This window comes from Solenopsis invicta, chromosome 6 (genome assembly GCF_016802725.1).
Source record: "Solenopsis invicta isolate M01_SB chromosome 6, UNIL_Sinv_3.0, whole genome shotgun sequence".
Classification (NCBI taxonomy): Eukaryota; Metazoa; Arthropoda; class Insecta; order Hymenoptera; family Formicidae; genus Solenopsis; species Solenopsis invicta.
The window spans coordinates 17,712,754-17,740,360 of NC_052669.1; the positions used below are offsets into that span (position 1 = coordinate 17,712,754).

The window sequence follows — 27,607 nt, forward strand, 5'->3', positions numbered from 1 at the left end:
AATGCGTGCTCCTATGGTAAAAAGTGGGGACATTTATTAATAATCACCCTGTATATATATATATATAAAAGCATGACTCATTTTTTAAAGATTAGATTTTTATATTTAATGCGAGATTATAATTCCCCCAATTATAAAATAAACTAATATAGTATGCATTATAAACGATATTTCGTCAAAATCACATCATTACAGTTAATTATACGACAGAATTGCTAACGTCAGCGTCATTGTACGGATCACCGATTAGAATCGTGCATTAACATGCACGGGTGTGCCTTCCGCGCCCACTCTCGGCCTTGAGCCCAGGAGCCTAGATCACTCGCGAGCGAGAGAGAGAGAGAGAGAGAGAGAGAGTCAGCGACAGAATTGTAATTTAAAAATTACGATCAGAGATCGAGGGAGTGTAAAGGAGAGGGAGAATGCTCGCATACGGCGGAAAAAAAGAGGATACGGAAAGAATCTTAAAATGTCAATTGAGTGCGCGTATAAATGTGTTATAAATTTTAAGAAAATAATTACGTGTAATTGTATTTTGATAGATGCATATAAATATTACATTAAAAAATAGAAAAATATCTATTCCAACTATAAATTTAATAAATTTTAATGCATATTTGTATCATAATTAATATATATTTCCATGTAAGCCATATTTTGTATTCTTATAACGACTTTAAATTTATAATTAATACTGTTTTCTTTCGTCTAATATGGTTCGAACTTTGATTAAGATTTATTTAAGCCGAATAAAGTCCACTTTTAAATTTACTATTTAAAAGTGCGTTTTATGTCTGAGAATTATATTTTGCTTATAATTGTATTTTGAATATATGTTTTAAAAGATGTCATGGGAAGTAGGTAAAGAGATACTGGGGAATTAAAACACTGGCAGCAACACGTTTATTTAACGTAACAAAAACGAAGTGAATAAATGAGCCATTTTTATAAAAATTCGCGGTAAAGTTTAGTAAATATACATGTACATTGTTTTATGCGTGGTTTATTACAACATATTTTAATATTATAATATTTAATATTCTTCAACTTGTTAACTGTAGAAAAAAACATATATATATAGTGGAATAAGTATACTTTTTTTATAAATAATGTGTTTATTAAATAAAGTTTATTGTCATATTTAACAATAAAATAGACTCTAAGACAAGTAATTTTATTTTTTGTGATTAATAATTATAATCATTTTTAAAAGATCTGGAAGATAATGTTTAGTTCCTTTGTTATTTTCAATTCCTTTTTTATTCGGAACTTATTAAAAACACAAGCATTTAATAAGATGTTAAAATTAAAAAAAAGTTTTTCTGTTTATTTACAAGTGTTCTATATGGAAGATAATTTTACTTTTATGAGTAATTAAAATAAACATTTTATTCTCACTTAGTTTATTTCATTATTTTTAATATCTTAAATAGAGTTGATAAAAAATAAAATAAGTTAGGTGGACCTTATTCGGCTTAGGTATGTTATGAATTTTTGTCTTGCACGACTTCTACTTAACATTGGAGGTCTTTTAATTCCATCATTATTACTTAACATTTTCCCTTTCTGCGCGATAAATATTCTGTTTCACATAAAGTAATCGAAATACATAATCAAAGTAATTTAAGGTATAATAATACGAGATACATATATGAACAGAATTTTAATGGGGATATAAGCAAATTTTTATCGCTCTAATAATTCGATTCCTTGTTTTTATTGTTCCTTTTGCATTTCCTCTTTACAATATAATAATTTTTAATATAAGAATATTATAAGTTATACTTGCTAAAATATATTCTTATATTACTCTCTTACATTTATGTTTTGTATTATTATTTTGTATAATTCATATATTTGTTGGAAAGTTTAATTATATTTTTGGACGATGAATACACACTTTGTTCTGTTTATATTAAAATGTGCTTATTAATATTTATATAAATCCACATTCTCACGGTGTGTTGAAGTTATTTGTTTTATTAAAGGTATTAATGCAAATTAGATAATCCCAATTCATTTCTCATGGGAAAGTCGTTTGAGAAAGGTGTCGACTAATTGGATGGTGAATAATTATTCAAAAAATTAACATAACAAAATATATTGATTGTGCCACTTCCGTATGTAATAAGGCGGACCAACATCCTCCTCAGTCCTCGTTTATTTCACATTTCTTTACAGTTGATCCTTAATTTTTTTTAACTGTCGCAGTTTATATTCCTATAAACTGTAAAAAAAAAAGTTTTAATTAAGATTATTGCGCGTCATGTAGATACTCTTGGTGACAATTATCTTATGTTTGACGTATGTTTTCATTCGTAGAAAAGACATAAAAATGTCAAAAGTTGTACTATTTAATATAATATTTGAAGATTTCTTGATTTTGGACACGCGTGCTGTGGACATCTGGGCAATAAGACATTAGAAGTGGATTATTCGAATAAATTGAAACGGTCATATCTTTATCTTACGCGCATGAAATTTCGGATGTAGTGCTTCCGAAATGCTGGTTAGTAATGGCACAATTCGTCCAGGTTCGCCTGGGTACAGCAGCGAGGGTTGCCCTCCTTTCTCTGACCATGACCCACCCCGATAGCCCCCAGCTAAATGGTAGCTCTCAGCCCCGTTTCAATGCTCCCCCGCGTTCGTAACTCTATCCCGACATGCGCAACGCGCGTTCTCTCGTATATGTCGTGTGCGTATATGCACGTGTAAGATGCCTCATATTCACTCGCCAATTTCGCACAGTACGTAACAGGTGAATGAGGTCAAATAGTTTAGTTATTCCTATCATACAGATATCGAGCAAGTTTTTTTTTTTATTAGGCATTGTACTCTTTCACGTTTAGATATCATTTTATGTGTGTTTATGATTAATCATTGAATTGAAAAAAATGCATTGAGGAGAGAAAGGTTGTTAACTTGATTAAATTTCTTCAGTATTTATGTACTGTGTGTTTCAAGTACTTGCGTACTTAAAATCAGAAATACTTCACTGAAAAAAGACTGGTAATAAGTATCAAATGTAGTGAAATAGTATCAATTAAATATTTGGCTAATATAACCAAAAATAATTTTACTTTTCTAAATATTCAGTAACTTACACCAGATTTGATAATACTTACTAAACATTTAGAAACACAAAATTATTTTTGGTTATGTTGACAAAATATTTAATTGATATTATTTCATTATACATTTGGTAGTTATAACTAGACTTTTTTCAGTGTTGAATTGAAGAAACATAAATGTATAGGAGGGGAAATCAAAAAATGTGTCATCATTTCTCATTTCTCTATAGTCCCCTAACTTGATAAAAAATTTTGTGTAACAAAATCCATGACACGAGCCTTCTGATTCCTTCCGTAAAAAAGATTTGGTCGTTGCACGATGCACCCACCTGCACTTCCTTAACTTCCACGCAGAAACTTGCTTGTGGTCCAAACAAATGTGAAAATCAAGAAGAGCAAGGTCAGGACTGTACGCCTGGGGTCTCCTGTAATAAGATGTGCTTCTGTGCTTTCACGATAAGTAACACGATAACGCTCGTTCACATTCGGACGGAGTGGACTCCCTCGTTGAATCCAACTCTAAAGCCCGTATCAGACTATGCATTGAAAATGGAAGATTGAAGATTAAAGCTTGAGCTTTGGCCAATCAAAATAAAAGGAGTTAAAATTTCCTTGTTTTGATTGGTCAAATTTCAATCTTTGATCTTCAATCTCAATCTTCAATGCGTATTCTGATACGGGCTTAAGACGACTGAAATTTAAACTTATCCCCCTTCCAGTCTATAGTCCATCCACGTGAGACCTTGCTCTTGCCGATTCCCATTTATTTGGATCATGAAAGAAAGCTTTATATATGTTCTGTGCTTTACATGGCCGGCGATACGCGGCCAGTGACGAGCAAGTTAAACAAAAGTGGTGTATACGAGGCTTCAAAGGTGGCAAGAAAAAAAAAAAATTTTCTTTACAGACAGAGAATCGGAAGACTATTGAATCGTTGTACAAATTTTTTTTTTTTTTGCAAAGTTGGGCGACTATATCGAGAGATGACGCATACATTTTGCTAATGGGATTGCATTCGTGTTGTCTGGACGCTACGTAGGCACGTAGCACACTCTATCCATTGATGAATATGAGAACATCCTTAAAACGTATACGAATATCCTTGGAACGTCCTACATGGACGTTCTCAGAAGATCTGTGCCGTACGTATATGGTTATATTAATTTCATGTTGCGTTAATGTGACTCGATTTTTTATCTAACAATAAGTCCAATTAAGTTGGAGTACAATTTCGAGAAAAATACTGAATCGCAGCTTTATTAGTCAATTAAGCCCCACTTGTGGATGAAAATGAAAATCTCACTGTAAACACATATTCGCGTGCACGAGTTTATTCAGGCACACACACACACACACACACACACACACACGAGGCGCGCGCGTTGACAGTGAAAGTTCCAAAAACGAATCCACTCGGCTTCGGCTGAAGTTGTTGGCTATTGCCGCTATTGGTGCCGCTGGCTCTCTCTCGTGTCTACCGTTCCACTCTCGAGCGACTCCGCACGATCCGCCTGGCCTCAGTCGAAGGTGAACCGTCGGAGTCGCAACTTGTAGACGCTCGTTCCTCACTACGTTTTCCATTCCGACATTCCGAATGTAAACGTGTTAATTAATTTCGGATAATCGCTACACACGTACACACGCATACATATATATACGCACATACACACCCACACGAACACACAACACACACATACACATATACAATATAGCACCGTGTGCGTGTGTGTGTGTGTGTGTATGTGTGTGTGCGCACGTCAACGATCGTGCTAATGTGTCTGTGTCGATATAATTGCCTCATGCAACAATTGTGCATCACCGAAGGTATCTAGATCCAACGAAATTAACAATGAAGCGTACAGCTCGAGTTTCAACAGTCTGAAAAAATGACGCATCCAAGTATCGAAAGACCCGAACGACCTTAAAATCTCACGTATCTACTGCACTTGACGACTGAACAATCGTTTTGCGGGCTAGATTTTGCAGACGAAAGACAATAATAATGTAAAATGGCGATGTGTCGTCCGTGTGCGCGCGCGCACGACGAGTCGCGATGCGTCGATGGCGTCGGAGCCATTCTTCTGTGCGTGTCCGCCGAGAGAACACGTGCGTGTGTTAACGCGTTACACCCCCACTAGTGGACACTCGCTGCAACGCGATGATGCAGCAGCAGCCAGCAGCAGCAGCAGCAGCTGCTGCTGCTGCTGCTGCTCTTGCTGCTTCGCTTAGATCTTCAAACTGACCTGAATATCTGAGAAAAAAATGGACATTCGTTTTTATCACGTTTTTTCCTTCTTTTCTCTCTTTTACTTCGCATTTTCTTTTTTCCACATTTGTCACATGGTTATACATATAAGAATTTCGAAAATTTTCGAATTCTTTAATTTTCTGTTCTATTAATCTATATTAGCACTCTTAAGATTTCATCGCATCTCACAAAAAGTGAAAAGTCTCAGTGAAAAAATCGTAGATCGTTTTCAAAAAATGCATTTTCGAGAAAGAAGATAAAGCTTTGAATTTAATTTCGCGTTTCTAAATATACGATATTTTTTTGTTTCTAAATTAAAGTTGGAAATTCGTATTTTTGAAATATTTACTTTTATTTTGAAGTGCTGTGTAACTTATTGAATTGAAACATTATCGGAAATTCGAAGAAATTAACAAAAAATTACTTGTTTTAAAAATTGGCCTTTTAAGTCTTAAATTGTTTTTAAAAAATTGTTGTATTATGCTATCTCACACAAAGTGAAATATTTCACTGAAACAGATGAAATATTTTATGTATTCTTCCCCCTGCTAACTGTCACTGATGACTCGAAATAACGTAGTGTGTAATTTATTTAATTTCAAAAAGTGTCTTATTTGGATTTTAGGCGCATTATAGCTTGTAATAAATGTATAAAGAAAAATATTCGGTGAAAAAAAATTGCAGGGAACTTTTCAAAAATGCACTTTTGAGAGGAAAAGTATAGCTTTTAATACAATCTGTCTTAGTTTTTTACTTTTAAAAAATTTTTCATAAAATGTTTCTTTAATTTTGAAACTAAAGTGTTAATAGAAAAAAAGAAGAAAGAGAAATTTATTATAATGTTTTTGATTCGCATGCATTTTGTCACAATTTTAAAAAACTATTTTATATTTAACTTTCGTGAAATGCGAAAAAATCTCAAACATGATGAAATTTTGAGCGATATTGTACATCTTGAAATTGTTGATTTTACGCAGTTCCTTATTTTGTCCGAGAGTATAATAAAAAGATAAACAATGAAATAAGGCAACAAAGAGTAAAAAGCAATAGGAGTAAGCAGAGAATTTAGGTAAATCTAAATACGTATTTTTTAAAATTGTTTCCTTGAAATACTGTTAAAAATTCTATTAAAGTTTACATGAATCACACAACCGCAAGATTATTGATTTTTTTTATCTGTGACAAAAATTTGTTTTAGTACAAAAGAAATATACATTATATAATTATAGTTTTTATTAATTTTGCGCGTAAGTATGATGTAAAAATTGATTATTTATTTTGTGTTATATTATACGATAATCATGATGACCAACTTATTATGCCTTGAACAAACGAATAGACCTACAAAATAACAAAAGGTAATAAGGAATACAAATAAAATATTTTGCACTCGTAGATAATATTTGTACAAAAATATATTGATAACGAGAAGTATATCAAGAGAAAAACGGAGATGAAGGAGAGGAAAAGATATGGCAATCGCAAATGGAAAAGTGGAGCGAAGAAAGATGCTGACCTCGATACTTCTTTCCTTATATTCTATCATATTCAATTTGTAAAGAGAAAGATCACCATTAAATTTACTTCTATTATTACACCGTGTTAAGCTAAAATAATATTATTTTTTTTTTAATTTTTTTCTTTATACATTCATTAAAGAAGCTATAATACGTCTAAAATTTAAATACGACACTTTTTGAAATTAAATAAATTACACACTATGTTATTTCGAGTCATCAGTGACAGTTAGCAGGGGGAAGAATACATAGAATATTTTATCTGTTTCAGAGAAATTATAAAATAGAACTTCAATTAAATTTAACGATAAATAAATTATAATATCAATTTTTAATTCATATTTTGTGATTTGAAGAATATCAAATAATAGAGTCCACTCTTTTACAAGTTTTATTCATAAGAAATCTATAAATAATTTATTAAATATACTAGATATTCTATATATTTATAGCTTTATTATTGCATTTATTAATGATTTAGTTTTTTACGTTCATACTACGCTCAAAATTTATTAGAATATTAATCTATATGTCTGTCTAAAAATCATGTTTTCTCTTTTCTTTTTCAATAAAATTTTTGTACAAAATAGATGGAACAAAATGGATTGTAATATGCTGAAATGTTACGCCTTTTGATTTTTAAAGTCTTTCGGTCTTTTGAAGACTTTTCTGGAATATTTAATTTGTTTTAATTTTCTTGTTTGTTACATGCTATATCCTGTTTTCTGGCAAATAAGATTGATCATGTTTAGATATACATACAGTGTATTCTATTTTACTTGACTAGCTTGATGATAAAAGTGTATTTAAGAAAAGAAAAGTTTCAAACAAAAGTTATGTAGTCTGGAGGAGAACAAATAATTTTTGCAAAAATTAGTTTTTAATAAAAACGTTGCCATTTTTTAAAAGAAAATTTTAATTTAAGTACAATATATCATTCCTCTAATTTTTCTGTATATTCGGTATTCAAGTGAAGCTATAAAGAAATCAATAGCTTACAAGATATTTTATATTTTATTTAACATATATTGGTATGAAATATAAAATAACTTATAAACTATAACTTATAAACTATTAATTTTTTGATAATTGATATAACCTTAATACACAGTATAATGAGAATGAGATAAATTAATTAAAAATTAGTTGTTTTTTAAAAAAATTATAGTTTAAAAAAAAATATTTAATTATCAAAACGTAAATAGTTTACAAGATATTTAATGTTCTATATAAAAACGTGAGAATTAAATATAAAATATTTCTCATAAATTATTAATTTTTATATACAATATAATTCTACTCTTTAATATTTGTATACGCAAAATAAATTGGTGGAATCATCATGTAAAAATATCACATGATTTCATTAAAAAAATGATGAGCTTTATGTGATTTAGAAAATTCAATTTTTTCGAAAATTTATTTTACTATTGTTTGCCATCTCCCCCCCCCCCCCCGTCCTTGGCATTCAGACTATACGATTTTTATTTGAAACATTTCCTGTGAAAATGTGTTTCTTTCGAGATATTCCAGAGATATTGAACAATTAAAATAGAATACTCTTTGTAGATGTGCATTTATATAGAAATACCTATCCATACAGAACAGAAAGATTGCAGGAACATTGCAGAAATATTTCATTGCAATATTGTAAAAACGTTGCGAAATGACGTTATAGTGCTTTTAATCCTCTAATGCCATACTTCTACCACGCAATCGTAAATGCCACACTGGTGCGTATTCTTTTTCTAGTCGTTTATTTTATTGTGAAGAAATATTAATTTGTTATGTTTTCTATTGTGAAATTTTGTGAGGAATTAAATGGTGAAAGGCATATTTCACGAAAAATTTATTTTGATAATGAAGATTAAGTTTTGGAAAAGAGATTTTTGAAATATATTCTTTATTTTTTCATCTTATATTTTTTTTACATTCAGTAAACTTCAATTATATATATATGTATGTATGTATGTATGTATGTATGTATATGTATATCAATTTTTACGGTTAGCACAATACTTGAAAGAACAATTATTGGAAATTGAATTGCTTAAAAAGACATATTTATTACGTTAACTTGAAGTTGGACTTAAAAAAAATAATAATAATAAATGAAAGCACGAGACATATGTAGAAGAAACATTGTTTATTCTTGAAGAAGATGATATGCAAAATTTATGATAGATAATTAAAAAGAGGTGACTTAATTGTTTATTGTCGCACATTTTACGTACAAACTAATATGTTTTTCATGAAATTTTAATAATTTATAAAAATGCATGCATAAAAAATACTTTTAATACAGATTGTTCAGAAAATTTGTCGAAAAGATTAATTTTTCAAAATTTTACTGATCTCGCGCATGCTAATATCACATGGGTGTAAATTTGCACCAACTCGAATTTTTGCAATCGCCTGTCAGAACGTTGACGGTAATGATGCCACGAACAACAATTGTCGCACACAGGAAGGACTAAACAAAAGTTTGTCGAATAATAGGGGAAGAGTGATAACATCGCATCGTTGAGAAACAGTAGTAAGTAGTTAGAAATTTTTGGTGGTGCAAATTCGCACTAGTGTGAGAGGCATTTGAGGGTTAAAATGTTCTTAATTTGAATCAAAAACGAAGAAAAGAATTTGTATAAATAAATTTACAATGCACTATTATTAACAACGTATTACTCTAATATATAAAAGTCTAATAACATGTGTGTGTATATAATACACTCGATAATACATTGCATATACATACATGTATATAAAATGTATTATTCATAAATGCGTCGATATTAACACGTTATTAACACAGTGCAATTGCAAATTTATATTTATATTATTGTTTTCTGAATCTTTGAGATTTGTATACATGTTACAGATTGTTCGTGATTTTAATAATTGTAATTTTTAGAGTGCCTCAGAATTGCATTAAAATTTAATATTAAAATACTTTGCTGTGAATGCAAAATTAATAGAATATTGTTGAATTTTAATCACGTTAGCCTCGTATTTAACTGGTATACAACATTTTATACTCTATAAAATTGATTATAAGCTTGACGAATTGGAAAATGTGCACGCGTACGTACAAATATACGTAGAACAGTTGATTTTCACAACTGTTAATTTGTGCTTAAAATATTGCTGTAACATTATTAAAATTATATTGCATATGTGATATTTTAACAATGTTTCCGAAACATTATAATAAACAAACAAAATTGCAACGTTGCTGCAATGTAACTCCTGTGCTGTATGGGCTCACTTAATACGCTTAACTCGTCATCCTTTGCAAGAAATGGAACGCGAGGATTCACATGTGGAAAGAAGAACGAACGTAAGATCAATTATTAGATTTGATCTGAATTCGTTTTTTCTCTCTCTCCGAACATTGCATGAGAAAAGATTGTGATTATGCTCTTTCATCAATTTTTGAAGGACATGAAGCAATCTTCCGTATTGACAGTCCACATATACAAACAACCGATTTTATTTATCCATAATTGCCTTATAGATCTCGTATAGAGATTATTGGGAACGATTTTCGGTTAATCGCGAAAACATCGAAGATACGTACGTACAATGTTTAATAGTGTGGCGTAAAGCGAAGTAAAGTTAAACGGTGGAAGTGAATGGTGAAATGCTGCAGACAATGCCACGGATACCTGTCGCGGGAGTACGGAGAAGGTGGAGCAATAAATATATCGAGAATCTTCAAGAATCTAGTCCGGAAGTGTCGAGTAGTGATACGTTCTCGTCGAGCTTTCAAGCGGATTCGAGCGCATCAGTGCGCGAAGAAGATCTTCAACTTTGGGATTTGGATCTTCATCGGGGACTCAAAACGGAATCTGACACCGATAACTACCGCACTATCACCACCAGCGCCGCGGAATTAATTAACAACGATCGTCCACCTTCACCTTTGTTCATCTCCGTCCCAGGTAAATACAACCGATGATGAAACCGCGTTGTAGGATTCTTCTGTATCCAGACAACACCGAGTCTAAAATCGGACGTCGCGAGGTGTTTTTAAGATACGTATTCAAAAGTAGTCTTAAATGACGTCTCATGACCCGATTTTAGACTTCCCGTTGTCTGGATGATAGCGGACATAACTGTTAGATTTATAAAGGTAATATACGCACACAAATTTTAAAACTTTTCTAATTTAAAACATCGTAAGTATATACTTATACACAAATCACCTTCCAGTAATATTTTAAAATACGAAGAAATCAAGAAACTTTTATTATTAGAAAAAATTAAATTTCCAACTTCCTAAATCAAAGTTTATTTAAATTGCAGTTTCAAATAAGTTAACAATTAAATAATTAATATATTATTAATTACTTAATTATGTCTATAAAATTTAAATTTGGAAGAATTGTGCAGATTTAATTTTCCCTGGTAAAAAGAATTCCTAATTTTTCGAATTTTTAAATATTACTGAAAAATGATTTTTATATTTTTCAAATATGTAAAATATATTTAAGTATATTATGTTATATACAATATATTTATAAATATATAAATATATGAAAATATAAAACGTGAAAATACTCAATTAAAAAAACAGGTAAAAGTATATAACCAAATGAAACACTTGTTTTGTTTTTATTCATAACTAAAGTGACAAACGCACACGCACATATTTTACCTCAAATTAAATGCCTTAAAATAGTGTTAGACAAAAGTTATCTTCTGGAATACAAATTGATTATCTTAATTTAATCGTTGGCTGGCATGCATTCTTTTAAATAGTATTACAAAATATTTCTTATACATGTTTATAGGTTTTTTTATATTTTTATACATACTTATAAAATAAAAAAAAATAATGTGAAAACTCAACAGTTTACCCAAAACAGTTTTGTACTTTATGTCGAAATATTTTAAAATAAAGTGTGAAATATTTCGCCAAATATATTTATTTTCCTTACGTTAATGTTTCTATACGCGTAAGATAATAAAGTAAAGCAAAGTAATGATAAGAGCAAAGTAATAATAAGCAAAATTTAATTCATTTTATTTTATTCAGTTTATTTTTTCAAAAATTTACAATTACTTAAATTCCAAAATCTTTGGGAATAATTAATTATCGCTAATATTGCATTTATTGCACTTCTTCACAAAAAAGAATAATTAATTCATTAAACAATTATTCAAGTTGATTAAATTGACAAAAAGTCATTATTAAATTAATGAAAAATATAATTTCTATTAAATGTCAAACTTTTGGCTTTTCAATACCTGTAGAGCTTTTAAACTCTTTTATTACATTTTATTAAAAATTTGTAGTCACTGCATTCTTATGTCACGGTATTCTTATGTTAAAACTTTTTTTAATAATTTTAATTTTCTCAATTTTGTTAATTATTTATTTTTAATTTTAACTTGCATAAAAATATTGAAATGTAATTATTCTCAAATTTTGGAAATTTTACAACAAAACTGTTATACGTTTTGATATTTAACTTTTGAAAATAATCTGGCGATTAACATCACATGGCGACTCTACATCGTATTCTTTGAATTAGTTCATAATTTCCAATTAACTGCCCTTGTACAAAATGTCATATTGAACTTTGAGTTTGACGAAGTATCGTCAGGTTATCAAGAGACGTGATAGTGTTTCGTACTAAATATATTTATATTGTATATACACGGGGGCAATAATGCGCGCGACACGTATTTAGAAGTTAATTTCTTTTGTAATATTTCAGGAATTTATTGTTTGCACGGTTAATGTATATAAAGCGACTATTTTCCTTAGCGAATGAAAGAAATCGATCGATCACAGATGAATAAAATCTTTTTACGAATACGAGTCTAACGAACGATATTAAGAATTTTGATTTTACTTGGTTTCTTGGATAACATTTTGAATCACATTTGAATATACTTTTTTTTTTATAAAAATTATTATATAGAAAATTAGAAATATGGATACATGTAAGTATAATATCTAGTCCAAAATTGTAAGTCCAAAATCATGACGTCTTATGTGCCAATTTTGATTATAGAGTGTTGTCTGGATATTTATGATATTATCTAAAAATTCGAAAATTTCAAGAAATCTGTAAATTTAAAGTAAATAAATTTTTAGACTGAGTCGTTGTTTTAAATTAATTCGTAAATGAAAGAATTATATTAATTATATAGAATATGTTATATAGATTAAAAACATGAAAATGTGTTCATTACAGCGATGTTTTATTTTAAATTTTAATGCTTTTTCACAATATTTATTTTTATTGAGTAAATTTTAACAAAATACTTTTATCAAATCATAATTCTTAAAATCCGTCTAATCTGAGAGAATAAATTTTTTTAGATACATCTAATTAAAAATGCTTGTTTCAAAAATATCTAATAAATAATTAAATTTAAAGTAGTTAGATTTACTACAAAACTGAGTGAAAAATCTAGAAAGTGCACTTGATAACATATTTTTTATGTGAGTATTTTCATATGAATGATACAAACAAAACACAATTGTTTTTCAAACATGTACAATTACACATTTGCAAATTGTAAGTTTTTCTCGGTTTTTTTTAACTGTAATTATATGTGTGCAAATATAGTGCAAGTATAGAATGCATACGTATATTATAGTATTATAGTATAAATTGTGTGTATATATATATATGTGTGTGTGTGTGTGTGTGTGTGTGTGTGTGTGTGTGTGTGTGTGTGTGTGTGTGTGTGTGTGTGTGTGTGTGTGTGTGTGTGTGTGTGTGTGTGTGTGTGTGTGTGTGTGTGTGTGTGTGTGTGTGTGTGTGTGTGTGTGTGTGTGTGTGTGTGTGTGTGTGTGTGTGTGTGTGTGTGTGTGTATGTATGTATGTATGTATGTATGTATGTATATATGTATGTATACATATATATATATACATATATATATATACATATATATATATATACATACATACATATATTGTATAAAAAAATAATATAATATAAGATACCTGGAAATATTAAGATATAATTATCGGAAAGTGAATATTTTATTATAGATTTTATATTTATGTCAAAAGAATACACACACACACATATATACATACATATATACATACATACATACATACATTCAGTGGCGTGCAAAAGTTTCTGGCCAGTGACATTTTGTACTCTAATTTATTAAAAAACAGCCTAATAAAATTTTTATAATTATCATTGTTTTATTATATTATTTCGTTACTTATATCTTATACTCATACCTAATAATTATGAAAATTTTATTAGGCTGTTTTTTAATAAATTAGAGTACAAAATGTCATTGGCCGGAAATTTTTGCACGCCACTGTATATACATATAGCACAATAAAATATATGAAACGTTTCGTAAATTGATTATTTTATCTCCTCACTTTTATATCCTTACAATATTTTTATGTGCAAAATATCAAGGAGCATTGATTTACGTAAGAAAAATTATATTTAATTTATTAAAAATTGTAGGTGATCTGTGTGAGTGTGTGTAGAAAATAGTTAAAAGAATGTCAAGATATTTAATATTTTAATATATATTACTTAAAAGTATTATATACTATTTTATTGTATCATAAATAAATTATAAATAATTATATTATATAAATTAATTATATATATATATATATATATATATATATATATATATATATATCTTAATACATTATTTTTAATACTTACATTATTTATCAGAAATATTTTTTCCTTTCCTCAACAAATTAGAAAATTTCTTAAAAATTTATTAATATGAAATGTTTTATATAGTTTATATCAAGAAATATTTTATCAAGGTTATCTAGAAAATTTTAGGAAATCTGGATTTAGGATAATTTTTTGCCGAGTTTTTTGCTTGAAAAATGTAACCTTTAATTCCCTTTTTACACGTAAAAACAATAGTATTTTTACAATTTTGTAAAATAAAAACTGTGCGATGGATCAATTTTACATTTTTACGTTTATTCTGTGTATCTTCAATAAAGTGTAAAATAAGTAACCCTGAATTATCTGAAATAAAAATTTAAATTGCATTTTATTTATTAAAAATGTAGATAGAAAATAAATCTTGGATTTTACGAAAAAATTGTAAATTGATAAAATGGCGTCTGATTAAAATTAATATTGCGTATTTTCGTCAAAACATCACAACAAAAGAAATTTGTTTTTAAAAATTCAGAAATTTTAGGTTTATTCCTTAGACATAATATACTCAAAATAGAAGTAAATCGGTCCAATAGTTTTTGTAATAATCATGTGCATTGAGATTTAGAAGATATAATTTCGAGATAAACCTATTTAAAGTTTTAGGTATGATTATTTTATATATAACAATTTTTTACATAGCGAAGGTATGTAAATATACAAAATAAACGTACAAAATATTATTGTATATAGAGTTTTTATCAAAAGAATTTATAAACACGGTCAAATTTTTGCGTTTAAGAGAAAAGAGAAAGGCCCTTTAAAGAATTTACAAGGAATTTAGACACAGGAATTTAGAAAAGCAGAACATTCTTCGAAATTGATTACTCGATACTTTTGTTTTTATAAATTGTGAAATTAGTTTTTCTACCCAAAATAATTATATTACAAATTTGGCGATTTGGAAAGTTAAATTTTTAATTTTTAATTATGTTTAAATTTTATAAATTAGTTTTATTTGAAAGCATTTTTCTTTAAATAATTATTGAAAACTAACCGAATAGATTACTTTTTAACATTACATAAAGTTTTTATTTAAAAAATAACGGCATTTTAAATAAAAAATAATATTTTTAATGATAAAATAAAAATGCAAAATTATAACAAAAATACTGAATCAACAAACGATAGAGTCGTCTTAAATCAAACACAGGTTTGAAAAGAAGATGTTTCTTCAATAGATTTTTGATTACTGAAAATACTGTCCACCCGAAAATTTACCAGGTTTCTGGAGATAATTCAAGTTCTAATGTATCACAAGTAGGTTTTTTGCGATTTTTGAAATTTTTTTTATAAGAAAGATTAATGTTATCTCGAACTTTTAATCAGAAGTTGTAAATGTATTGTTCATATCCTTTGTAAAATGTATCGCTGATTTTATTTTTATCTTATTTTTTAATAGTTTAGTCTCTTTTTATCTTTTTATAAGGAGATCCTATTTTATTTTGTTCTTGAAAAGGAATTTTATAAAATAAGCATATTATAAAATTTCTACTCCCAGAAATTTCATACAATACCTATTTTTGTACAAGTGCTTTTTACAAATCAGATTTTATGTGAATTTAAAGGAATAGTTTTCCTTCTTTTCTTCTATGATTATACGAAGACAAAAAGGAGAAGGTAACATAGTATGTAGAATAACAGTAATAAAATTTATAATATTAATAAAATTAGTATATATACGAGTACATGACAATATCTAAATGTAATAATAAAATATATAACAATGAAATTTTCATTTGCATGAAAAATGTTTTAATTTGTTTGAAAAGTTTTATAAAGATGCCTGGAGAATTTTTTCAACAATATCCTTTCTGGATCTTATATGTATAAAGATGGAGTAAATACGTATTCCGCGGCGAATATGTATTTTTTAAAGATTCCTACACGCGAATCTATTTTTTTTTTTCCTCTCCCTTTGTACGAGCTCACGGGTCTACGTTTTTCCACTTCCTCTTTTCACACGCTCGCTTAACTAGTCTGATCTCTGGAAGGAAACGAAGCGGTGCTCACTGGCCCGTTTTAGCTTTCGTCTCTCGGCCGAGCGCACGGCACGGCGCGGTGGGAGAAATAGAGAGGGAAAAACTCGCCATTTGTTAGGTAAGACAAGAGAACAAGGAGGACACGGGCGGTTGTGTGCGTCCACTTGTACAGACATTCACCAAGAAAGCCAGAGTCAAGGCCGCTCACTGCTACGTCGTGACAGAGAGGTACTAACCAGCATGGAAACCTTGCTAAGGAATATTAAAACCGGCAACGTTTTGCGCGTGGTCTTTCTGGGTTTACCGTAGAAATACGTACGTAGTTGTCAATCGAAACTCGAAGCTTACATTTATCGACTTTAGGAATATCTGTTGGCTCACTTTGTATTTGATATAATACAAGAAACCTTCATTTAACACATAATTTAAAAAAAAAAGCAGAGTATAATTTTAAGATATTAAATTGTTTTATTTATGCCTTTGTTTTATAAATACTAAAAAATTTTTTGAAACACTGAAACATTTCAAACTGAAATCTCTAACAATTTTAAACGTTTGAATGTTTTAAATTTAATGACCGTTAAAAACTAATCATTTTTGAGTATTTAAAAAATAGGAGCAGAAATAAATCATTTTAATATCTTAAAATTAAACGCTTTTTTTAATATAATGAAAATATAGAAAATAGATAAAAATTAATGTAATAATATTATTGAATTTTAAGCAATATATGTTAGGTTATGTAATCAACTGATTTGTTACTTACATTTTTAATGCCAAATTCTTTAGCTAATATTTATCTTGAAAGTATCAAGAAGAATCGTTATTAACTTATTATTATTTCTAATCATAAACCTTAATAACGAAATTTCTAACCGAATGTCTGCTAAAGTTTAAAGAATATGAACTAATTTTTTTTTCCAAAACTGTATTTGGAAAAAAACCGTTATTTTTTATTTTGGAAATCTCTCTTAAATATATTGATTTAAAATCGCTATTAGAAATCCTGGTTCAAATAGAAGAAAAAAAAGTCATCGCAAATTGAAAAAAAATTTGTTCTCCAAAAATAATATTATGTAAATATAGCATTTTTTTTTATTTATATATATAAGATATTATACGATTCAAAAATGTAAAAGAATATTTTACAATTCTACTGATGTTAATGATTTGAATTTGCTAGTTCTGCACACATTTACTCGTTTTCAATTTGTACGTGTTGTGATAATCAATCTATCGTTTAATTTAATTGTAAAGATTTTAAACTTAAAGAAACTTTTAAAAGGATGTTAAATTACATGAAAAATTAAGTATTTAATTATTATTTAGAAAGATGCACCAAACATCTAAAACATAATAAATATAATATGCAGAATATTAGCGTGAATTAAAGAATTAAAAAAAAATAATATATTAAATACGAAAAATTTTTATAAAACTTGAGAAAAAGAAGTTAATATGTTAAAGTTTGTTTAAAAAATAACTAGTTGAAATTAAAAATTAATACATTTAAATTTAACTATGTTAAGTTAATAGTTACTAACTTTGTAACTTTATTTATTTGATTTTTAACATTTTATAACAGTTACTACTCAATCTTGATAAAAATACATATTTATTTTATAAATAATAAATCGATTTGTTTAAAAAGTAGTACGATGATTATTGATTTAGCGTAGCTTTATCAATTAATTTACGTCCTCCCGCAGACTGTGCACATATATATATATATATATATATATATATATATATATATATATATATATATATCAATGTGCACATATACGTATTTGCATACGTATATTATAATGCATATTTGGAACATAATTCTCATATTTTCACCGATTGTGACTTCTAACTTGCCTACGCTCGGCAAGTAAAACAAATAAAAGTGTATAATAGAGATGCATAACAATGTTATCGCAAAGATTAAATCTATTTGCATATTTATTTGATCAAAAAAGAGTTATCTTTTTATATTTATAAGTTATTATTATTTGATATATCTGCAATTATTTGTTTTCCAGCTTAATGTTTTAAATCATTAAAATTTCGTAATATTATTTTTAAATGCAATTTTCGTGTAATTGATTAAGTATAGAAGAATAAAAAAGTATCATCTTTTTATTCAGTCAGTGTACTGAATTCCCATTTGGAATTCTTATATTTTGTAAATTACTTAAAAGTGACAATTTTCAAATTTGTTGTTGCTGTAGCAAATAAATGATATATCCTTGATATTTTATTTATAATTTATAACACATTGACCTTTAACAATATTTCAAAATTTTATAAATAAAAATGATGAATTTGTTATAATTACACAGCGACACAAAAAGAAGTGTTCGAGAGATTAGACCCATGTTTCCTATGTATTTTGACGCTCTGAAACCGAGTATGATCTCAGAACTGTACAATCAGATCAGGATTTTTTTACCTTCAAAAAATTGCCAAACATTCATTAAAACTACTTACACTATTATTCAGCTCGGTAAAAAAAAACCCTGATCTGATGGCGCAATTCTGGGATCATATTTGGTTTTAGAGCCTCAAGATACATAGGAATACATAGGTCTAATCTCTCGGACATGACACTTTCTTTTTTGTGTGACTGTATTATTATTAACACCAATACAACTGACCTTTGAATTAGGATGTTTATCCTAAGGAAACATTTTCAGGACATCTTTTGGATAAAGTGTACTATATGGGAAAATTTTATTAATAGGATTTATTTTTAGATTTTAATTTTATTAATAAATTTTTATTAATAAATTGAAATTAAAATAATCAATGGATAAATAAAAGAGGTGCGATGGGTAGTATCATCACGAAAATGTGTTAATAAAAATAAGTAATTATTGAATTACCTTGTCTATCAATCGTATCTCTTGTACCAATCCGTTGACCATGTGGAAGGTTTTATCTAAGAAATTACGAATATTTATTACCCTTGTACAAACGTGTGCGTACAAGGTGTAAATCAGACTGGACAATCTTTACGTACGCAGCACATCTTACTAATATCAGCTAATACTAAAAACATTTAAGAAAATTTAATTATAGTATTTTAAGAAATTCGAGATTAGCTACAGGAATAATAAATGATAAAAAATGGAAAATTTTTAATTTTAAAATAATCTTTACTAGTTCATACTTTTTTTTAACCCTAAAACATTGGATCGGTTTTATTTAAGAAACACAACATAGGTAAAAAAATTTCACTTTTGGAAAATTGAAGAAACTGTCCAATTTTTACAATTGCAGTACTGAAAGTAATTAAAAATAAAATATGTAAAAAAGGCTTCATTATCTCATATATTAAGTCAGTGAAAAACATGTCATTTTTAAAACTTATTTGCAAAAAAAAAATTAAAAGAAAATTTTTGGAAATTTTTACTTACATTGCTTCTCAATGAAATGATTATTTTTGTACATATAAAATAGAATTTTTTAATTCTGATTCTGTAAATACAATGACAGACTTTGTTGAGCATGTTATAAAATAGCAGGTTGTAAATTTATTAAATTAATTGCTGATAAGTTTTTTGCAAATAAAAATTTGATTTTTTCCAATTATAAAATCAATTACTCATTCTTTTTGGCTGAAAATTACGAAAAAAATTGGAAAAGAAACGGAGAAAATTTAGTTATTAATAAAATTTGAACATAGGGTTTCGAAGCAAATACGCCGATCAATCATTTACTTGTTTGTCACATTTGAGTAAACGGCAAAATATATATTGGCATTTCTTTTTATGTTTGACTTACGTGAAAAATTCATCTAAATAGAGGGATAATACATCATGTCCTTCCCTCGTGAGAAGGAAGAAAAGAGAGGTGCACGAGAAGGAAAAAGCGAAGGAGAAACAGAGAGACTACGAATCTAATGAATTTCAAATTATATGTATACGTATGTATATTGGACGGTAAAATTGAAAGTTTTTTTTTCCAGAAGAAATATAATGGAATTTGTATTAAGAACGTTAAAAAAATTTCTCATAACTTCTACAAAAAAAATTTTAATCTTATAAAAAAACTATAAAAATAAAAAAAAATATATACGCCCAATACATAAGAACCGTTTGAATGTATATACGTGCAAACTAAATAAAAAGTTAACTGCTCAAAAATAGATGTAAAATTAACTAAATATTATTGAAATAAATATAAATCTAAAAAAAAGCTATCGAAGATATTAAAGGAAAAGAAGGAGTTGAACGTATAATAAACTAAATCGCTAAATAAAAAGTAAAGATAAAATATATGTTACGCAGTTAAACTAGCTGCTGCGGTAGAATACCTAACAATGTTTGCTGTTCAATATATCGAAGTGTAGACTTTGCTAGCTTGAACGTGCTTCTTATTATCGTACGCAAGTTAGTCGTTAAGATATGGTAACAAAATCAGAGTTGCAAGTAATTTAAGTACTTTGTACTAAATATCAATATCAGTGTGAATGTGAATGTGACATTGGAAGATATTTAAGAAAATAAGAATGTTACAGGTTTATTATATTTCTCCCATATCTAAAAATAACGCTGTAACATAATAATCTTAATAAAGATCACGTTACATATCTGTATTTTAACAATGCTTTTAAAAATTGCATTGCAATGCAATATGCAAGAATGCACTGTTGCTGCAATGTAGCTATAAAGTCCTGTGGCGGATAAGTTCTCGTCACTGTGATAAACAAATTTATTTCTCAATTTATATTTAACAGATATTTATATACTTAAAAATTTAAAGAAATGATGATTAATTCCAGGGAGGGACGAACTATCTCAACCGGGTTCAATAAACGGCTACGGAAATAATTCTGGGGGAGGAGGCGGTGGTGGCGGTGGCAGCGGCGGAGGCGGTGGTAGCAGCGGTAGTGGCAGTGGCGGCGGAGGCAGCGGGGTTGGAAGTGGTAGTGGCGAAGGATGCGACTCGAAAAAGAGAAAAGGACCTACACCCCGACAACAAGAAGAATTGTGCCTTGTATGTGGCGATCGTGCGTCTGGTTATCATTACAACGCCCTTACATGCGAGGGTTGCAAGGGCTTCTTCAGACGAAGCATCACCAGGAACGCTGTATATCAGTGCAAGTATGGCAACAGTTGTGAGATCGACATGTATATGCGCCGCAAGTGCCAGGAGTGCAGACTGAAGAAGTGTCTCACGGTTGGCATGAGGCCGGAATGTGTTGTGCCCGAGTACCAATGCGCGGTGAAGAGAAAAGAGAAGAAAGCGCAGAAGGTAGATATCATAGCATTGTTCTTTTTTCTTTCTTTTTTTTTGATTTTTTGAGTTATTTTTGTGAATTTGAAATACATCTTAGATATCATAAAACATTCTATGTAATATTGTATTAACAGCAACGTTGCAATGTTGCTGCAATATTACAGAAGTGTTATACTGTATTCTGAGCTATACTGGGCAATTCGCCTTTCTTCGAAATACAGATTTAAAACAATCTGTGTGAAAAACCAAATACTTCAATTCTAAAAATTCTGATTACTTTGTTCGAAAATATTATATATTTTAAATTCACAGATTTTTTCTATTATGAGTTTTCTACAATAAGCTATTAGTTGGCATTATAAGTCATAAGCCATAAAAATTCACCAATCACAGTCAAATGTGAAGAGAATATTCAACTGTGATTAATCAATTCTTATGGCTTATGACTTATAATACTGATTAATAGCTTATTGTAGAAAGCTCATTAGAGTTATTTATATATTCATCTTTATATATAATAATATGCTCTGCAGGAAAAGGATAAACCAAACAGTACGACGATGAACGGTTCGCCAGGAAGTGCTGGGATGGGCGAGCAAATGGGCGTCAAAATCGAACCAGCGGAAGCCGAGTCGTTGTCTATGTCCGGCAGTAGTGGAATTCTTACCCCTATCAGTTCTTATACCTGTGTTAAGCCCATTAGTCCTGAACAGGAAGAACTGATAAATAGGCTTGTGTCTTTTCAATGCGAATTCGAACAACCAAGTGAAGAGGATCTGAAAAGGATTACTGTATGTGTTACGCTTTATATTTCATTTATATCACAAATTTTTATTCTGAAATAGTGTTCTTAGCCCAAAAAAATTTTCAGAAATTTTTTCGAAAAAAAACCAGCTTTCTCCGATTTTCTTTATTGTATTTTTTGTTTTAGATAATATCTTTATTATTTTCTATGTCAATGGTTTTCTAAGGTTTCTCATTTTTTTTTAAGAGCTCTAAGGTCTGCTGTCATTATCACAGTTGTATTTTTCGGAAAAAACCCTAGCTTTTTTTCTTAATTTTATTTTTCCTGGGAAATTAAAAAGACTATTCTGAAATTTATGATTATTTATCTTTTCAACATGTTAAGCGCCATGTTGTTTTGATTGGTAACCGACAATATTTATTTTTATAATAAATAAAAACTTTCATACTAGCATTGTATCTCCTTTATCCATATCATTCTATTTATAATATTATGTAACAGATTCTTTTAAATTTTTTAATTTAATTATTAATGCAATAAATAATTTTACGTTTAACATGATATATATCCGCTTTCAGAATCAACCAATGGAGGGCGAGGATCCAAGCGATTATAGTTTCAGACACATCACCGAAATCACAATTCTAACCGTTCAGTTGATCGTCGAGTTTTCAAAGAGATTACCCGGCTTTAATGAGCTATTACGCGAGGATCAAATCACCCTGCTGAAGGCGTGTTCCAGCGAGGTGATGATGCTACGGATGGCGAGAAAATACGACGTGCAAACCGACAGCATCATTTTTGCTAACAATCAATCATACACGCGTGATAGTTATAACGTCGCCGGGATGGGAGATACCATCGAGGACCTTTTACGATTCTGCCGGCAAATGTACGCTATGAGGGTCAATAATGCCGAGTATGCTTTGCTTACAGCTATTGTCATCTTTTCAGGTATGTATCAAAAAATAAAGTAGTATTTTATATAAAAAAATAAATGTTTCAATGATTAAATAATAAGGTATATCTATTTTTATATTATTATTAATTAATAATTTGTGGCATTATACAAGAAATTAATGTTCACAAGAAATTTTGTTTTGTCGATTTATTGAAAAATACAAATAAATCTAGAAAAGAACGCTCAAGTGAAATTTCATTGATTACCAATTGTACTAATAACTGAATTGAAAAAAAACCAATATTTTCTTTACAACGAATGTAATTAATGCAGTGAAAAACCGTTGAAATTAAGAAAAAATAGAAACTTTATTAAAAAATTTTTTTTATCTTACAATTAGTTTTCAATTTCTTTAGAGTAAAGAAAATATTTTTAAATAATAAATTATCGTGATGTCAAAAACTCTTGTGTTAAAAGATATGTATAAGTAAAAAGTAGCATAAGACCCCTTTCCACTGTTTTAAGCTGGAGAACCTCTTCACATTAATTTATGCTTTTATTATATGAACGTTTTCATTAAAATCTAATAATTATCGCTTTACAGAGAGACCCAATTTGTTGGAAAGCAGAAAAGTGGAAAAGCTTCAGGAGATCTACTTGAAGACACTGAAAGCGTATGTGGATAATCGCCGTCGACCGAAATCCTGCACGATATTTGCTAAACTCCTATCAGTTCTAACTGAACTCAGAACCCTTGGCAATCAAAACAGTGAAATGTGCTTGAACCTGAAATTTAAGAACAAGAAGCTGCCACTTTTCCTCGCCGAAATCTGGGACGTGGTGCCCTAGTTTCCCAGTCGCCGATCAACGGCGATCGCGCCGGTCGGCTGAATAAATCTTTTTGACGTCGCAGTAGCAGCAACAGCAACAACGGCGTCGATGGACGCGCACGGACGTGGAAAACGGCCTGCGTAAATTCTTATACTAGTGCACCATTATGCCACTGCCTCAACATCGCAAAGTCAACATATATCAGTGCTGTTTTAGATTCATTTCGATCATTTGCTCTTTCTCGATCGATCATCTCTAGGTGTCACTCTAGATTGATCGGTCTTTATATGGCTTGTAAGGCAAGCGTCTGCAAGCCGGCCCCACACTATTCGCGTGAAACTCGTGTGTGTGTGTGTGTGTGTGTGTGTGTGTGTGTGTGTATGTGACGCACAGAAAATCGTTATTCTTTATAGATTTAGATTTATGTATATGATTCTGCAAGAAAAAAGAAATGGACAATTTGTAAAAATGATAGATAATAAAATACGTTTGAGAACAATGTGTCGATGAAGACACATATGATTCAACACTTGTCTGAGATCTGATCCATACAGATCTATGCAGTACCAGGGATACTAATATAAAAGATTTAAAGAACTAAGATTATATTTTATGCTATGGATTTTTTGCCAAAAATGTGAAGCATAAAATATAGACGATGTATCTGTATGATTCATAAAACTATCGATCATTGTAGATCTAGCCATTTATCAAATCTGTAACTTTTTTAATAATATCGTTTATTCGAGACTATTTAAATCGGAACAATCCTATACTGCACAAGATATACAGTGTAACATTTCACTAATATTGCAGAAACATTGCAGGTTGTGGTAACATTTCTGAAATATGTTGTACTGTATAGGAATGTTATTAAATATATATTATATTGTCATAATATTGTATTGCATTATTTCTAAAAACGCATATTTTACCGTTGCTGCAATATTACAGTAACGTTGCAGCAACATATTGCAACGTTTATACAATGTTGCAATAAAATATTTCTGCAATTTTTCTGTGCTGTATAACTCACTCAACCATACTGATACCTTCTTTTATTTACAAATTCGCAAATATGAGGTCACTCGCATGATTATAGACCTATACGAACCGTGTGGGACCGGTTTAAAGACAAGGAACAGGAAAGGCCTCGCACATTAAAGATACGTGCAGAAAACGTGCACGTTCCAAATGTAGGAGCAAGGAATGGAATGGGAATAAGAACGAATATATCATTGTGAGAGAAAGGCAGTGGCGCGGCCCAGGCTGTGATACATAGAGAACAGAGATTGAAGATATATAAAGAAAGCTACCTGCAATTTACATTTTATCGCTATTTCCTCTACCTGGATACATCCTTACACACAATCGATATGTAAATGTAATGTATTATATGATAAGGTATTGATATATTTGTGATGAGTGTGCGTCGTCACACTTGTTACTCTTGAGAAAATGAATAGCAGCAAGAGCAGTTACTATAAGGGAGGGAAAGAGTAGAAAATTATATTGGCAGGATGAGACTAAAAAATGAACTAAAAAAACGAATAATTATTTAAATATAATCGGTAATGCTACCAGCGAGGATTCAAATCTGTAATCATCAATAATACAGCATTTTCCCAGATTTAAAAACAAATGAAAAGGAAAGTGAAATGAAGTTCGTAAGATATTCACTATCGAGCAGCGTCGCATGAATGGAGCGTGAAAAAGAAAAGGAAAATAAATATGATATGTATAACAATAGCATAGATTCTATATCATTCATACACATACAGCATAATATATCTTGCTAGCATGTACATTGTTTATACCAGAGAGAGGAAGAGAGAGAGAGAGAGAGTGTAGAGAACAGGCGCGTGTGTGTGTGTGTGTGTATATGTGTGTATATATGCGCGCGTGCGTGTGTATGTGTGCGCGCGTGTGTGAAAAAGAGAGAAAGTAGAGAGAAGGAGGGAGAGAGAAGGAGAGACTAGAGCGAAAATGAGAAACATAGAGGGGAAAAGATTGGAAAGGATCTACACCGCAGCAGGATGGTGCGTCTTAAAACTCTGTGTATTAATATTTTTATTAATACAGATCCACATAAAGATGTACAGGGCGTCCCAGAAAAGAAAAAGAGAGGGAGAGAGAGAGAGAGAGAGAGATGACTAAAGGAATGATATTATTTTCGCAAAAGACATATTTTTTAAGAGATACACTGTGTACATACAACATGTTATTTAAATGTCATGAAACAGGAACTTTTTAAAATGTATTATTTTCTTACTGATATAGAAGTATGGTGTTCATAAGTAATATACGGAAGACAAATAGACATTCACGTTGTATATTATAATTATCTTCGTTTTTTTACATATACCCCGTTATAGTATAAATTTTTACAAAAATGTTTTTAATAAGTAAAAAGAAAATGTACGGGACGTCCTGCGAAAATGTGTGCGAGGAAATATAATATTCGTAATGAATGTACTGATGTCTTTTGGAGGCAACTGGTATAGAACTCTCCGATTCAACTGTTTTCAACAGAAGAAATATGGCAAAAATACATATTTTTTTTTATTAAGAAATAAAAATATATATTTTAAGTAATAGAGTAAACCAACTTTGAATTCGTTTATTGAATCGAAAATTGTGCGGCAAATAATATCATAATAATTCATATATCGTTGTATATCGCATCTATTATACGTTTGCAATAATTTTATCTATTCCATGTATATTATTATTTGAAGAAAATTATGTTAAAATAATGTTTAAGAAAATGATGATCCAAAAGAAATTAAAAATCTGAAGACAGATGAATCCGAAAAATTAAAAATTTCGAAATTGTTATTTATTATTTGTACTGCAATTTTCGATGGAGTGAAACAATAATTTAAAGTCGGCTTCCTCCATCCGTTAAACGATCGAAGATTAAATTTTATAAGATAGTTAAGAAAGGGAAGGACGAATGAGATGCATGATATGCTTAAGACGAATCGATCACCTTTCGTTCCAAATTGATGGGAATGTCGAAAACAATCGAACGAGAGGAAGTGACATGGCGATCGATTGATAATTTAAAAAAAAAACAGTAATGTGTAGAATGAAAGCGATGAAACTTGTTGAATTGGATTAATTCTCGAGCGATTGCATTTTCAAGATAATAATTAGCCATATATATATATATATATATATATACATGAATCTGATTATACAGATGTTTTTAATAATAATAAAGAGTATTTTTAATATATATATATATATATATATATATATATATATATATAAAGTACTCTTATTTATTATTATTAAAAACATCTGTGTAATCAGATTTGTATAATTCTTTTTAAAATAAGTCTTTAATTTCAAATATTTTTATCTATAATACAAAAATATCATAACATTTTGTTAA

General features: G+C 29.3%; 1 protein-coding gene across 8 annotated transcripts in view; it reads left to right on the forward strand.

Moving 5' to 3' along the window:
- LOC105195230 (ecdysone receptor) overlaps positions 1–26,811 on the forward strand; it is a 60,384-nt gene extending 33,573 nt beyond the window's left edge. For 2 of the 8 annotated variants that reach the window (XM_039451180.1, XM_039451181.1), the window contains 4 exons: positions 21,273–21,745; positions 22,264–22,521; positions 23,054–23,429; positions 23,981–26,811. In XM_039451180.1, the coding sequence (XP_039307114.1) occupies positions 21,273–21,745; positions 22,264–22,521; positions 23,054–23,429; positions 23,981–24,225 (1,352 nt within the window). In that variant the 3' untranslated portion in view covers positions 24,226–26,811. Of the gene's footprint in view, positions 1–3,684; positions 4,896–6,106; positions 6,389–8,804; positions 10,775–21,272; positions 21,746–22,263; positions 22,522–23,053; positions 23,430–23,980 lie in introns of those variants that run through there. The other 6 variants (XM_039451183.1, XM_039451184.1, XM_039451185.1 and 3 more) reach the window with 6 other exon arrangements.
- Positions 26,812–27,607: the final 796 nt, after the last annotated feature.